Source organism: Haemorhous mexicanus, chromosome 5 (genome assembly GCF_027477595.1).
Source record: "Haemorhous mexicanus isolate bHaeMex1 chromosome 5, bHaeMex1.pri, whole genome shotgun sequence".
In the NCBI taxonomy this organism is placed as follows: domain Eukaryota; kingdom Metazoa; phylum Chordata; class Aves; order Passeriformes; family Fringillidae; genus Haemorhous; species Haemorhous mexicanus.
The window spans coordinates 30,129,724-30,142,941 of record NC_082345.1 but is presented as its reverse complement, the minus strand read 5'-3'; the positions used below and the strand labels follow the sequence as shown (position 1 = coordinate 30,142,941).

The 13,218-nt window shown below is 36.6% G+C and overlaps 1 protein-coding gene across 2 annotated transcripts in view; it reads right to left on the bottom strand.

Moving 5' to 3' along the window:
- ANKS1B (ankyrin repeat and sterile alpha motif domain containing 1B) overlaps nucleotides 1–13,218 on the bottom strand; it is a 411,850-nt gene that overhangs the window by 182,250 nt on the left and 216,382 nt on the right. For both annotated transcript variants that reach the window (XM_059846720.1, XM_059846716.1), the window contains one exon: nucleotides 7,844–7,950. In XM_059846720.1, coding sequence (XP_059702703.1) covers nucleotides 7,844–7,950 — 107 coding nt within the window. The remainder of the gene's footprint in view (nucleotides 1–7,843; nucleotides 7,951–13,218) is intronic.

Here is a 13,218-nt window from a genome sequence, read left to right as displayed (position 1 = left end):
AAATACACACAACTGTATATTATGTTGCTTTGAGAATTTCATTCTGTTGGGGTTTTTTAAATTTAATTTTATTAAAAACTATTCCTGTGTGGAATAACCATGAATAAGTTTAAACTTCCTATTACATACAGGATGTTAGTTTTAAAACTGTAAATACAACTAAAAACTGATTGTCCTGTGAATCTTCAGCTTTCTTCCCTGAAGCATAAAACCTTTTAGATTTTTTTGCCTTTCTTAATCCTTAAGTTTTCTGTAATTTAAACAATGTTTATAACTTGTCAAGTTTTCCATAATTTTCATCAGTTATCAATAACATCATCATACACATCACTCTATACCCAAACATTTCTAATTCTTGAAGATTTACCATTGTCCCTTTTGGTCAACGCAATCAGCTGGAAGGTTTTGTCCTTAAATAAATACATAGCAAGAACGTTTTACTGGCATTACACCTGTTTTTTATGAGTTACTAAAACATCATGCTTCATTCTGGTTATTAGAGTTTTCATCCACTTTATCAAACTAGCTTTCAGATGAAATACTTGTGACTAGTTTATGATAAAATTGCATTTAGCGCCAATAGCCAATTCCTCACATATGTAGTCTCAAAATACAGCTCATCAGTGTTTGTACACCAAAATGAGGCCACCCTCTGCACTAGGCAGGCTTTTAGCTTAAACACGCTGTTTAACATTAACATTTAACATATTGTTAGAACAGATGGGACTAATTCCAGTCCTTGTGCGTCGTATTCACAGATATATACCATGAAATGGTGTAACTGTTAGTAGTGACTGAACAGGTGATGGCTTTCAACATCTGGATTTGGCCCTTGGTTCCTAGGGAGAGTATGACTGAGCCCAATACACTGCTGTGTACTTTGGACTAGCTCTTTCTTCTAAGACTGAGCTTAGCAAAATAGCAAATACACACCAAGTGTCACTAACCTGAATGGCAGAGGTGAGTGCAAAGACATTCCACTCAAGATTCTGGCACCTGGAATGCTGACCAGGAGTGCAGCCCAAACTCCTGTCTTTCTGCCTGGTATGTACAACCTTGCGTGGAACAACATTTAATTGAAGATGGCCAAATATTCCAGAACAACCAAAAAACCTTAACCTAAAGGTTAACTAAGCAGAATGTAGTATACAGGCAGATGGACCCATCCCTGATTATACCTTCAAGATACAATTGCTTAGACAGGTTTAGATGAAAACATACTCTCTCTGACTCTCAAGGGATCCACCATACCCAGGATGTCTTAATGAAGCCGACAGTCTGTTTGGAGGTGTGTTCCTTATTAATCAACCATTCAAGTGAAATACATGAAAAATTTGACTCCCTGTTGAGCAATCACTACTGCCAAAACTTACATAAAGTCCTTTATCTAGTGCAAGATCAGTCCCCAGCTTTTAGTGCTGTGTTTTTTGCACACACACATTACATATATAGATGTAAAAACATGAAGCAGACTCCTCTAAACTTCCTTCCCACTGGGGAATAAGCACTACCTCTCCATAACTGCATGCACTCATACAGGATGATGCCAACTTGCCAGACACCTCAAGAGAGAATGACAGTGCAAGCTACTATTTACACATGCAATACTGGGTAGTACATTAATAATCCCTTCTGTCTCTTGACTAGCTTGAGGAATACCATGACAGAAGCATTAACAGGAGCATGTGGAATGGGATTATTTGTTAGACTCGCTGCTGTTGCAGGATGACAGGCACAATCTTCAACTCTGGCACCCACCTGAGCTCTAATTTGCAGTTTCCATAGTAAGAATTCCTACTAGGATGAAAAAGACCTTGAAGCCTCAGGGCTAGATGTTCTGAGAGAGGAGAAAAAGCTCTAATAAAAATTGTGTTTTGTTTTCAGTGAACTTTGTGTGGATTCTAGCCCAAACTGAATGATCATAAATTTTGTGTCTACATTATAGCTTAGGAGATCTAGTACAAAACCATCAATAGAGCTTAGACAGTGGTTCAGCTGATCAGATGAATCTATTTTAATTTATCCTCAAATAACTACCCTAATAGTCATTCAGCCACCCAGGTAAATTGCATTCTGTGCTCCATTGGCTTTAATGTCTGATTAGGTGCTTCACTTAGTCAACCACAGAAATGAATTTGGAGTCATCTGAGGTGCTGCAAATGTACATTGCCTGGAATCTGATTGAAACTCCAGACAGGTATTGCTATTTTATAGATCCTGTACCGTAAAGTCCAAGCCTACACAGATGTCCCAGACATGTCAATTTCAATATGAGGGCAACTGAACTGAGTCCTAAACATCTACTGATGTGTAAATAGACATGTAATTGTTTATATCTGAACTTTAAATCTGCCTCATTCTCCTTGAACTGAGGGGAAAGGTGGCCTGCTTGAAGACCTACAGGTGCAAAGGTTCCTGGGGTGAAGGAGAGGAAGACTCAGAAGACACCAGAATCTCAGAGTCACTTTACTCATGCAATAAAACCAACGCTACACTGATACTGAGAGGAGCTCCACATTTTTAGTGTTAAGTTTGTAGATCTGCCATGAAACTAAAAGCAAGTCCTGGGTATGAGAGTGAGGCCCTAACAAGGAGACTTGTGGTTCCAGGAATATATTCTAAGATTTTGTTAGATGTGTAGTAAATCTTAAACCACAGTCTATTCCAGCATCAGTGGGACTCTGCTTGCTGTATGGCTTGCTGTATATCACCAGCCTATCAACAACCAGTTTTAAGGTTGTTTAAATAGTTCTTAATTTCTGTGTAAAGTACACATAGACAATGTCCTCTAAACCTTCCTAGGGTCCAGATGAAGCATGAGTATCCCAATGAGTCCCAGCAGTAGCCATTATGGGCCTGGAGAGCTGACAGCCTAGAGGCTGCAGAGGTTGACTGGCTTGTTTGGATTCTGGAAGTCACCAAAGTCACTACAGACTAGAACCCTTGTCTAAAATTGGCCTTTTTTCATCACCAGTCAAGTGGTTAATTTAAGAATGGTGTTGGTAGACTGACAGACTCTTTTTCAGCATTCATCTAATGCCTAAATCATCACTCTCTGCCCTAGATATTTTTGATGAAAATCTAGGTGGTCTCCACAAATACAGGACTTGGAGCTGATGTACATGGAGATTTTCTTTCAGGTGCATTTCACTCTAAGGAAATAAAATTGCTTCTGTCCTCTATACTTGATAGAGAGTATAAGACCCTCAAAAGAGCTTAAAGGCAAGAAGAACTACAGTGTATTCCAGAGGAGCAATTCCCAGGACTGACACCTGAGAGAAGAGAGTCTTCAGGAAAACTTCAGCTTATCAACCTCCAGAACTAGAGAAAAAATTAAAGAAAAGAAATAAAGAAAGACAGAGAGGAAGGGAGAAAGAAAAGCCAAAACCTTATTCAAAACTACATCCAAAGCACTAGCTAAGGGGAATTGAGAAGATGGACCATGTCTAGCAGTGAGAAACCTGGTAAATACTTTTGCAGGTAAGTTCACAGGATGAATACAAATACAGAAAATTATTAGAAAGTAAAGAAATGCATGTGCAAATAAGTGAAAACTCAAGACATCTATGTTCAGTTTCTAGACATGTCATAAACTCTGTATAATTTAAGATTCATTTCAGCTGCCAAAGCATCAGGACTCTACAGTTGTCTGAGGAGTTCAGTGATATCCCACCTGAACCTGATAATCATGAAGGGCCTGGTTGTCTCTGGTTCTCAGCGATATCTGTCAACCTTGCCTAGATCTCCTGGATTCCTTATGGTATTTCAATTGGTACTAGACATCTACATTTAAGCAACTGACTTGATCTGTTAAACATTATGTCAGCAGGCGTTTTGAGAATGAGTGCCTTTTGTATCAAATGTATAAGAGTTTTAAATTCCACCCCACAGTGACCCTATGTCTCAGTTTCCCAAGAGTGGAAAAGAAAGAATTAAAAAAAAAAAAAAAAAACCCAAACTACTTATGCAATACTTAGACCATCAGGCAATGCAAGCCACATATGTACTCAGAGTGGCAGAGATGCTTGTCTTTTAAAAGCAGCTATGAAAGTCTAGAGTGTAATGCAAATATTAACTGTTGACAGTGAACAATATTTTAGAATGCCAAAGATATAATAAAATGCTTCATATTTTTCTGTTAACTCACTTTGAATGCTGGTCCCTGTTTCTGTCATAGTGTGTTTTATCAATCTCTTTAAGAGACATTTTCTTCATGGAACTGCAATAATAAGCGATAAAACTTCAGAATATTTTAAATTATTAGGACAGCCTATAAATAGATAGTCCTTATATACAGTCCTTAATCAGAACTAGTCCCCACTGGGCAATGATTTGATTGAACTGCTTTTATCTCTGTGAATCCAGAATGGAGTTTTTGATGAAGTTTCACAGTTGTAGAGAACTGCATGAGAGCTTTTAGTGACCTTGCACATTTATATATTTACATCTGTTTCTCTGCAAGTCAGCTTTTTTTTTTCTCAGCATACTAAGTGACGTAGGCCTGCAAGTCTGCATAAAATTATAGCTTGTCCCAGGGATATCCATTGCACCTATGCATCAAAAGGTGCATAAGTTTTCTTATTGTTTACATCTAATTCATATACTGTGATTTATGACTGATTTAATTGTTTTCTTGCACTTTGGAATTGGTTTCCCTGCGAAGCAGCCTTCACGCTAAGAAACTGCAGTATCATCTGCATCTTCAAATACAGAGTATCTGCACAAAGTCACTGAAAATTTCTACACCTGAAGGACACTGCAGCCTAGTACACAACAAATTATCAAAGTTAATGATGCTTGCGTATCCATACACATATTCAAGCACATGTGAACCAAGTCTTGGGACTGAATCTGCCTGGGGGCCTACTAAAAATTATGGAAGTGTCACTCCTGCATGACCCTAACAGTGGGTAGGAGCTGCACTTGCTATGTGCGCAAACATGCTGTAAGTAGAATTAAAGTATTTAATGAAAAAACACTAATTTTTTTAATACTATGTTTCGATGCATTTTTAAAATATATATATTGATAAAGTACTGAAAATTATTTATACTGTAAAGTTAATAGGAATCCAGCTGCTTCTTCATATAAAGTCCACACACTTCAGGTAAGATAAACAAATCTTCGTAATTCTAACCACAGTCTAGTGAGTAACTTTCCTAATGCCCAAGGGAGACTAAACACAAGGAGTTAATTTCCATGATCTAATGAATTATTAACCATGAAATCTTTCTATCAGAAAATCACCTTTTTATTAAAATGCTAATTTAATTAATAGAATTTTGCTGTTGAGAATAGCATATATGGGATATATTTGTTCTCAGATGTACACTATTCCATGGACATTAATTATAACATTGTGATATTCCCTCTTCTGTTCTGAACAGCTAGTAAGACCTGTACTACTAAATCATACTTAATAGGAGTGTGATGGTTGTTGCTTAGGCAACAGAATGAATAAATGCAGGTCAGACTGTGCTTCCAGAAAAAACAAAAGCAGGAATATAGTACAGAATGAATAAGAAATATGTCTTAACTGATTTTTACTGCATTGAACTATTAGACTTCTTCAATGTAAAGCAGCTAACATATCTGAAACATTTAGGTTAATAAGATCTTGAACTCCAGTTTAATATGTAAACTGCTGCAATAAAGGCAAAGCTGTTCTCTCATTTTAAGGAAGAATACAACATACTAAGTTTGGAATAATCTGAATTTTTCTCTTAGCATAGTAGGTGTTTCTCTTGTCATTTTCCTATATACTTTCTAAGTTTAATTTTCCCTTTAAAATTTTGGCTGGGATGAAAAAGAGCTTTTAAAACACTTGTTTAAATTTTTCAAGAGAGGTTTTCCTTACATAATGCTGATGTATTCAAATAAGTGATATAAAAAGATATCGGTGGTTTATTTCCAATAAAATATGGAAAATATTCGATTTCTGGTAATGACAAAAACTGAAATATGCAAAAGCATGATGAATGGTGAAATCAATAAATTGGAAATTATAGAACTACTGAAATTATCATTTTTTTAAATTACAACACAATTTCACAACTCTTTTATTGGATTTATGAGTCTAATCTTCCATTCAAGGCATGCTACCTCAGCTAATATTAAGAGTAACTATGTATTTCATCTGTAATATAGCAGAAAAGGCTTAAAATTACCAGAAAACACTGGCTTACAGAGAAGTATGCAAACAAAACTTAATCTGCCTGATATGTTAGAAGTTTGACTTGCATATTGCATAACACAATCTTGTATGTAATTTGTATGTTTACATAAGTACAGTAAAAAGAGATGCAGGAAAGTCATATAAATTCCCCAAGACCATGGTTCAGGCCCCTCCAGAGCCAGGGTATGACTGAAAAGCCCTCCAGAGCAGTTATCTGACTTCTCTGGTGCTCATAATTTACCTGTGGTAGGTGCACCCCTCTGAATTTGTTATGCCACCTACAGCCTCTTGTGAACAGTTTCCTTTTCTAACCTCTTTAAGTCCAAATGATCACCTACTTATGTAACTAATTCTACAATATATATAAGAATATGTAGTCACATTTTGGGAAACTGCAGCATGATACACTTTTTTTTTTTTTTCTTCTTCCCTATATTGCTGGGCAGACAGCACAGTTTTGTTTTAAAGAATATTTAAAGGTGCAGATGACAATGATTTTTACTGATCTAAGCAAATGATTATATGGTAGCCATATAAAACCAGGAAGAAATGTCTACACTATTGTAATGTGGAAATGGCAGAGATATGTCTCCTAATTTTTTGATCAGTAGTCCAAATGCATATAATAATGTTGGCAAAATAATGTAAAGAGGAAGGACACAACTCGTGGTGATTTTACAGATATAATAGTCATGTCATTTCATTTCTGTTTCTTATATGGCAGATAGAAGTTATGAAAAGTTAGAATTGTTCCAAGATATACATGGATACCTAAAATATATTTTAAAGATATTTTGAAAAATGTTTTAAGACCTGATACTTTTTAAGAAATGCAATTGAGATTTTGGAAGAGGCTCAAGTAGGAGGAATACTGAAGCAGGTAGAAAAGTGATTATATAACAGCTTTACAAGCAAGCTTCTCTCTTTACTGTCAATATTCATTTCAATGGAAAGTTTGTGCATGACAGGTCTGTTACTTTACACCACATGGTGATATTGTAAATCCTGACCTAAGTAAAATTACATTTCTTTCAAATATTCCTGATAAATGTCTAGAGTTAAAACAAAAGAATGGAACAATTAATAGGAATGCATTACTTTTTCTCTTAGGGCATAAGTTTCAACAAGTGAATCCCAGAGCCTGATTATTTAAGATGCAAAAATATTTAACCGAGACATCCAGAATTACTTGCAGAAAGAGCACACTTCATTAAATAATTTTCTGTTATTAAAATACCTCTCAAGGCAAGAATGGCATTGCATGTTCTTTAAATATCATTACAAGTTAATGATGAAATAAAAGTAAGAATGTGATGCACTGCAGAAAGGGGTGTTTGCAGCTTTTTCATACTATGAAAATTCTGCAATGGATTAAAAGAACTGGGCATTTTTCTTCTTTAATCGGAGGATTGATGAGGGAGAGAAAGAGCATTGACACTCAGTTTTTATTTTACCAAATTTCAGCCTAGACTCTTTTATAATGTGTATATTCTGGAAGTTTATAAAAAGGCAGTTTATATATTAATTCAGCTACACATAGGAAAGTGAAGCACTAAACAGATCTTAGTGCAATGCAGAATAGCTCTAAGGTTTTTACGAGCACATACGAGACAGACAAAAAAGGCAGCTACAGTGTATATACACAGCTATGCACGGAAGATTTCTTACCATGAATTGCACATTGTCAAATCCATTAGCCAGCAAGTGGTTTTCATACTGAGGTAGCCCAATATTTTCCAACCATTGTCCCACTGTCTGGACAGGGCATCGGGGTCCTGTAGGAGGGTGAAGAGGGAGGCGTTTAAGCAACGAATAACCATCCACTGGATAATAGCGGTAGTCCTGGGCTGAGAGGTGGCATTGCCACATCGTGTTCCTGGAAAAGTTGGTATCAAACGAGCCCGCCAGCTTGACAGATTAATGTTTTCAGCAAACAGAAAAGTCAGAAGTAAAACATAGTTTTCCGGGCAGTATATAACGTAAGATCTGATCGCAGCTCTACATTTCTTGGTTATTAATCTTTACTACAGACCAGTACGTCATACAGTAGAGGAAAAAAAAAAAAAGGCATATCAAGCTGTCAGCTAAGCTGCTCTCCGTTATATGTGATTGTTGGAATACTCCACAATGAGCAATGCACTGCCAGCAGCAAGAATTCTTTTTATCAAGTACTCCTACACTCATCAGTATGCAGCTCCATGCTTCTTGCTCCCCCTCGCTCGCTCCCCTTCATTACCCAGCCTAGGCTACACCTCGCATTTTCAATAATAGCCATCAGATAAGGCAGATTTTTTTTTTGTCTGCAAGCTGTAAGCCTGCTGCTGCTGCTTCCTCCTACACACCCATCCAAGCGTCAATCTTGAATGATGAGAGCAGTCAAAACAAATGCAGAAAATAGCAAGATTCAAAAGCAACCTAGAGCACTTAAATCTGAATAGAATCTTCATACCAGTTATGCTTTACATATCTATTTGTTGTAGATTTTTACATTTCACAAGGCATTAAGAAACATAGTACTTAAAGCATAGCCCATGGCATGGTTTACTATGCCTTCCCCTTTCCCCTTTTAATGTAAGATAGGTAGTGGTCTGCATCTCTGCTTATATAATAGCAAAACCCTTTAATGAATCAATAATGAATATATTTCACAGTTTCTCTCGTGTAGTACAGCAAAAGACATAAAAGGCACAACAATTTTAGTCAAAGTAATTAGATTATCTGCATGATTTCTTCAACTGTAAAATTTAAGACACAAGAAAACCTTCATGCCGACATATAATAATTCAAATTGAAAAGGTCACCATTTCAAATGAATAATTAAAAGGATAAAATTTTAAGTTTATATCCTTTCTTACAAAAAATGTGAATGATAGCAAGTAGACATAAGATTTGCATGATTTTTAGAGAGGACTTAAATTTTATCAACTATAACTGGAAAAAAAAAGATTATGAATTTTAAATGAGCGGAAAATTCATTTTCTGCATAAGAAACTAACTACCTCATGATGTATTTTATATCTACATTTCATCTTTGAGACAGTTTCTCTCGAGATGGGAATATTTTATTTCTTTGTTCTGAAAGAAATGTCTACTAAACTTTTGTTTTTCATAACCATATGAAAGGACTTAGTAAAAAAAGGCAGGAAACAGGTATATTCAGGGATTCAGGGTACAATTCTAGAAGGAATCCTGTCAGTGGTGCTTCATTTACTGAGCAAATTAATTACATTTTGTTTTTCTTATCCATTGTGAATCTCAAGCAATGACCATCTCAAAGGAGGAATGTAATTCTAGGCATGAGAAAATCATAGATGTTTGTCAAGGGGATAATATGGAACTGATAGTACTATGGCAGATAATTGTTTCGTAGAAAACCAAACCTACAGTCTCACCAGCACATTATAATACAATGTCTCTTCCAGTGCCACACAGAAGGTCCCTGAGCAGTTGCAGAACAGATTCTAAATATATAGCATTAACAATATTTTAAGAGTTTCAGCTATAATCTTACCAGTCCTTGGACCAGAACTGGATGACCTTTCACTTTGATACTGCTACCTGGATTTTTGAAACATGTCATGCAAACTAAAGTCCATAATAATTTCGTAGAATAATTTTAGTTGAGCACCGAATATTTTTCATGAAGTTGAAAAGTTGTTTAAGATCTCTTATAAGATCTTCTGTTATTCCAGGTATTCTTACTGACTTGATAAATTCACTACACAAAGTGTGAAAGGCTCATTATGTCTCTAAAAAGAATACTGAACACTCACCGGGCACTGGTAAATCTGCAGTAGCCAAAGAAACTTTTAGGAGTTTTCTCATTGCTAAATGTACTTCAAATAAATGAATGGAGGATTAATTTCTTCTCAGAGAAAGTAAGAATGCCAAACTGACAGGAAATCTAAGTCTGATGGAGATAGAAATGCATTTGTTCACACAAGTCTGCAAATCATTCCTATTTTGAAAAAAATTCTCAACTATGAATGAATACTTCTTGTATATAGACAGATCACAATCCCTTCAGAATAGTGCCCAGGCATGAAGAAGGGTAGGCTATGCTGAGCTGAGATACAGGGGACTTCCCCCAAATAGGCAAATTCAAAAGGCTGGGCAAGATCTTTAGAGGGAAAATTGAGAACAAAGGTATCTTAAATAAGATGAGAATTCAATCCTTTCTGTTTTTTTCTTAGTTGACTGAGAATTAATACACTTCTTTTAAAAGGATTCCTGATATTGTCTTCCCCTTTCCCCTGTAAGCAGAAAAATTGATATCAGAAAGAGATCTAGGGAAGCATAATCCCTTTGAAGAGATTATGCATGACTGGCTCCTTATTTCCTATAAATGCAGAGACACAAGTGTCTCTGCATTGTGTTCCCCAACACCAAAAATTTGCTGCCCACAAAAAGGCACACACAATAATCAATATACTAGTTTCATGGTCGAACTGCTTCTTCCTTACCTTACTATAAACAGCATGGAAGCTATGCTGCCAGTGATGAGTGCTTGGCTCAATGCCTAGCAACAGTGTAGGCAAAATTCAGTTGCTGAGTGGCTCCCCAGACACATTTCCTCATGTAGCTGTTGGTACTGTGTCTAACTGTCTCCATGGCTCCAGCCCTGGATGATTATAGCACTGCTGGTCCCACTGTGCACTCTCTCCAACTCTGTCCTCTGCCAGTATAACTACGAGCCTGAACCCATCAACACAACATAAGGTTGCTCAGCAAAGGGAAAGAAAGGGAGGAGAAACAGTCAGCTTGCTGCCTAGTCCTCACCCCTGACTATTGTTTCATTGCTAAAGTATCCTGTTATCTACAAGGCTTTTCTTCCCTACCGCTTCCACCAGAGGTTATAGCAAGGCAAGGCAGGCACAGAGCCAGGACTGTTTGGATTAGGGAACTTGCAGCCCATTAAGATCTCCAGATCTTTAGCCAGTTCAGATGTTTTACCTCAGGGGGGTTGCTTGGGCAGATTTTCTGAGCTAGTGCAATGGGTACCTAGAGCAGATGCTCCTGCTTTGAGACTAAAAGGCTGTCTCTTGAGTTTTTAAAGTCTATGACTCAGTGCCAGCCCCACCAGTGTGCTGCTGCAGGCAGTGCCTACACTTTGCTATGCCTAAAGCTGGGGCTGACATTGACAACACCCTGCAGGCTGCATGAGATGGTCTCTCCTCAACACACTTACACACTACTGTGCTTTCCTGGGATTTCAAATCACAAAAATTCCATGATAATCCTTCTGTGATACCACAACCAAAAAAGATTCACCCATTCCTACATGGGAAAACTGATGCTTAAGTCTCTTACAAAGATAGCAGTACTTGGCTCTTTCTTCTCCAAGGCAACAGAAGAAGCACACTGAAGTGATGTCTGCAAGAAAGATGCCATCTGGTATGCTATACGATAATTTCTACAAGACATCTTGTTCCCAATGGGATTCAGAATATGTTTACTGTGGGCTTTGGAATGGACTGAATCTGTGATATCAGAGGGCACATGATTTCAAACCTGCTGTAAGGCAGATCTGCTCTAAATGCTAAGTAATTTAAGGGCCTCTCAATTTTATTTTTCTACTGTTAACAATATGAATTTTTATTGACTTTTCTTTGGTTTTTTGACTGAGGAGAATCATTATGAACAGACTATTTTAAACAATTCTTTTTTGGTATATAAATACCTGTTAAACATTGCTAAACCTAACCACATCTGGTGCTAAGGAAACAAAAAGTGGAGGATTTTAGTAGTGAGTAGTAGCGACCAAAACATTTCTGAGTAGAGAATATGAAAGAATCAATCATTTAGGTAAGTTGGCAGGTAAGTTTAGCAAAGCTGGAAAAGAAATTGATGCTAGAGTAAGTACTGAAAACATTTTTTTTTATTTTAAATTAAATCTTTCAGCCTTGTATAAAGCTAAATAGGATATAATTTTTATAGTTATGATTTCAGGCAGATTAAAAAGTTATCTGCCTACATTGTGACAGCAGTTAGCATGGCAGGGTGTTCTAGTGAATAAACTATTGCAATGCATGTATCCCTCAGAGGAGATAAGGATAGCTAGGAACAGGATGTTGTATGAGAAAAACTACACCAAACATCCAGCAGACTACTACAATTAAAGTTTATTATGGAAGAAGCATCCTAGGTTCCAAGAAAGGTATGCAGGATTCTGGTTTGTCTCAAACATTTCAGTTATACTATAAGGCAGCCCCAAAGGTTTAGAGATTTTAAAATATCTTTTTCATAAAACTCTGAAAAAAATGGATCCTTTGCATAAAAATCTTAAACTTCTGTTGGCAGCCTGGCTCTTTCGATGATGATGACACTGTGGATGATAATATTTGGTGATGCTGAATATTTCTCTGAAAGTGCTTTTAGATAAATTTTTTCATGGCATATACAGAAAGAAAACAAAATCAACAGGGACAGCTTGAATTTAAGTAACACTATCTAGTTTCTATGATCTAAAGGTTACATTCCATTGCTTATGTGTGGCTCAGAACTCACAAAAATAGCTCTCAGATCACAGCTAATCAAGATAATGGAAAAACCCTCAGTGACTAGGAAAAATCATCCTCACAGCTCTTTTCTGATTTTTATACCAATATTGATTATAACTCCACATTACCACTGTGTAAGCGCTGTATCTTTAATAACTATAACCTCAAAGTCAACAAGAAGAATTCATTTTACTTGACAGATGATTTGTCAGCAGTGACCTGTACTTTGTGAAACACACTGGCCCTTCTACACATTTGCATTTCTGACTGCTGATGTATTATTTACCCAGGAAGAGCTCAGTCAAAGCACTCCACTGTATCATGAAACATACATTTATCACACACACTTCAAAGTTAGAATATTTTTCATGTTCAGTTGATTGCTTTGACAACTTTAATTTAGCCTCCTTCAGAATGCATGCTGTTCAGTCAGTGAGGAGCAGATCTTATTGGAAAATTAAAATACCTGTTTTCTAGAGCACAGCCACTGGACTAGGACTCATTTCTATTCCAGAATGTCATTACCATAATGCAGAGAAATAT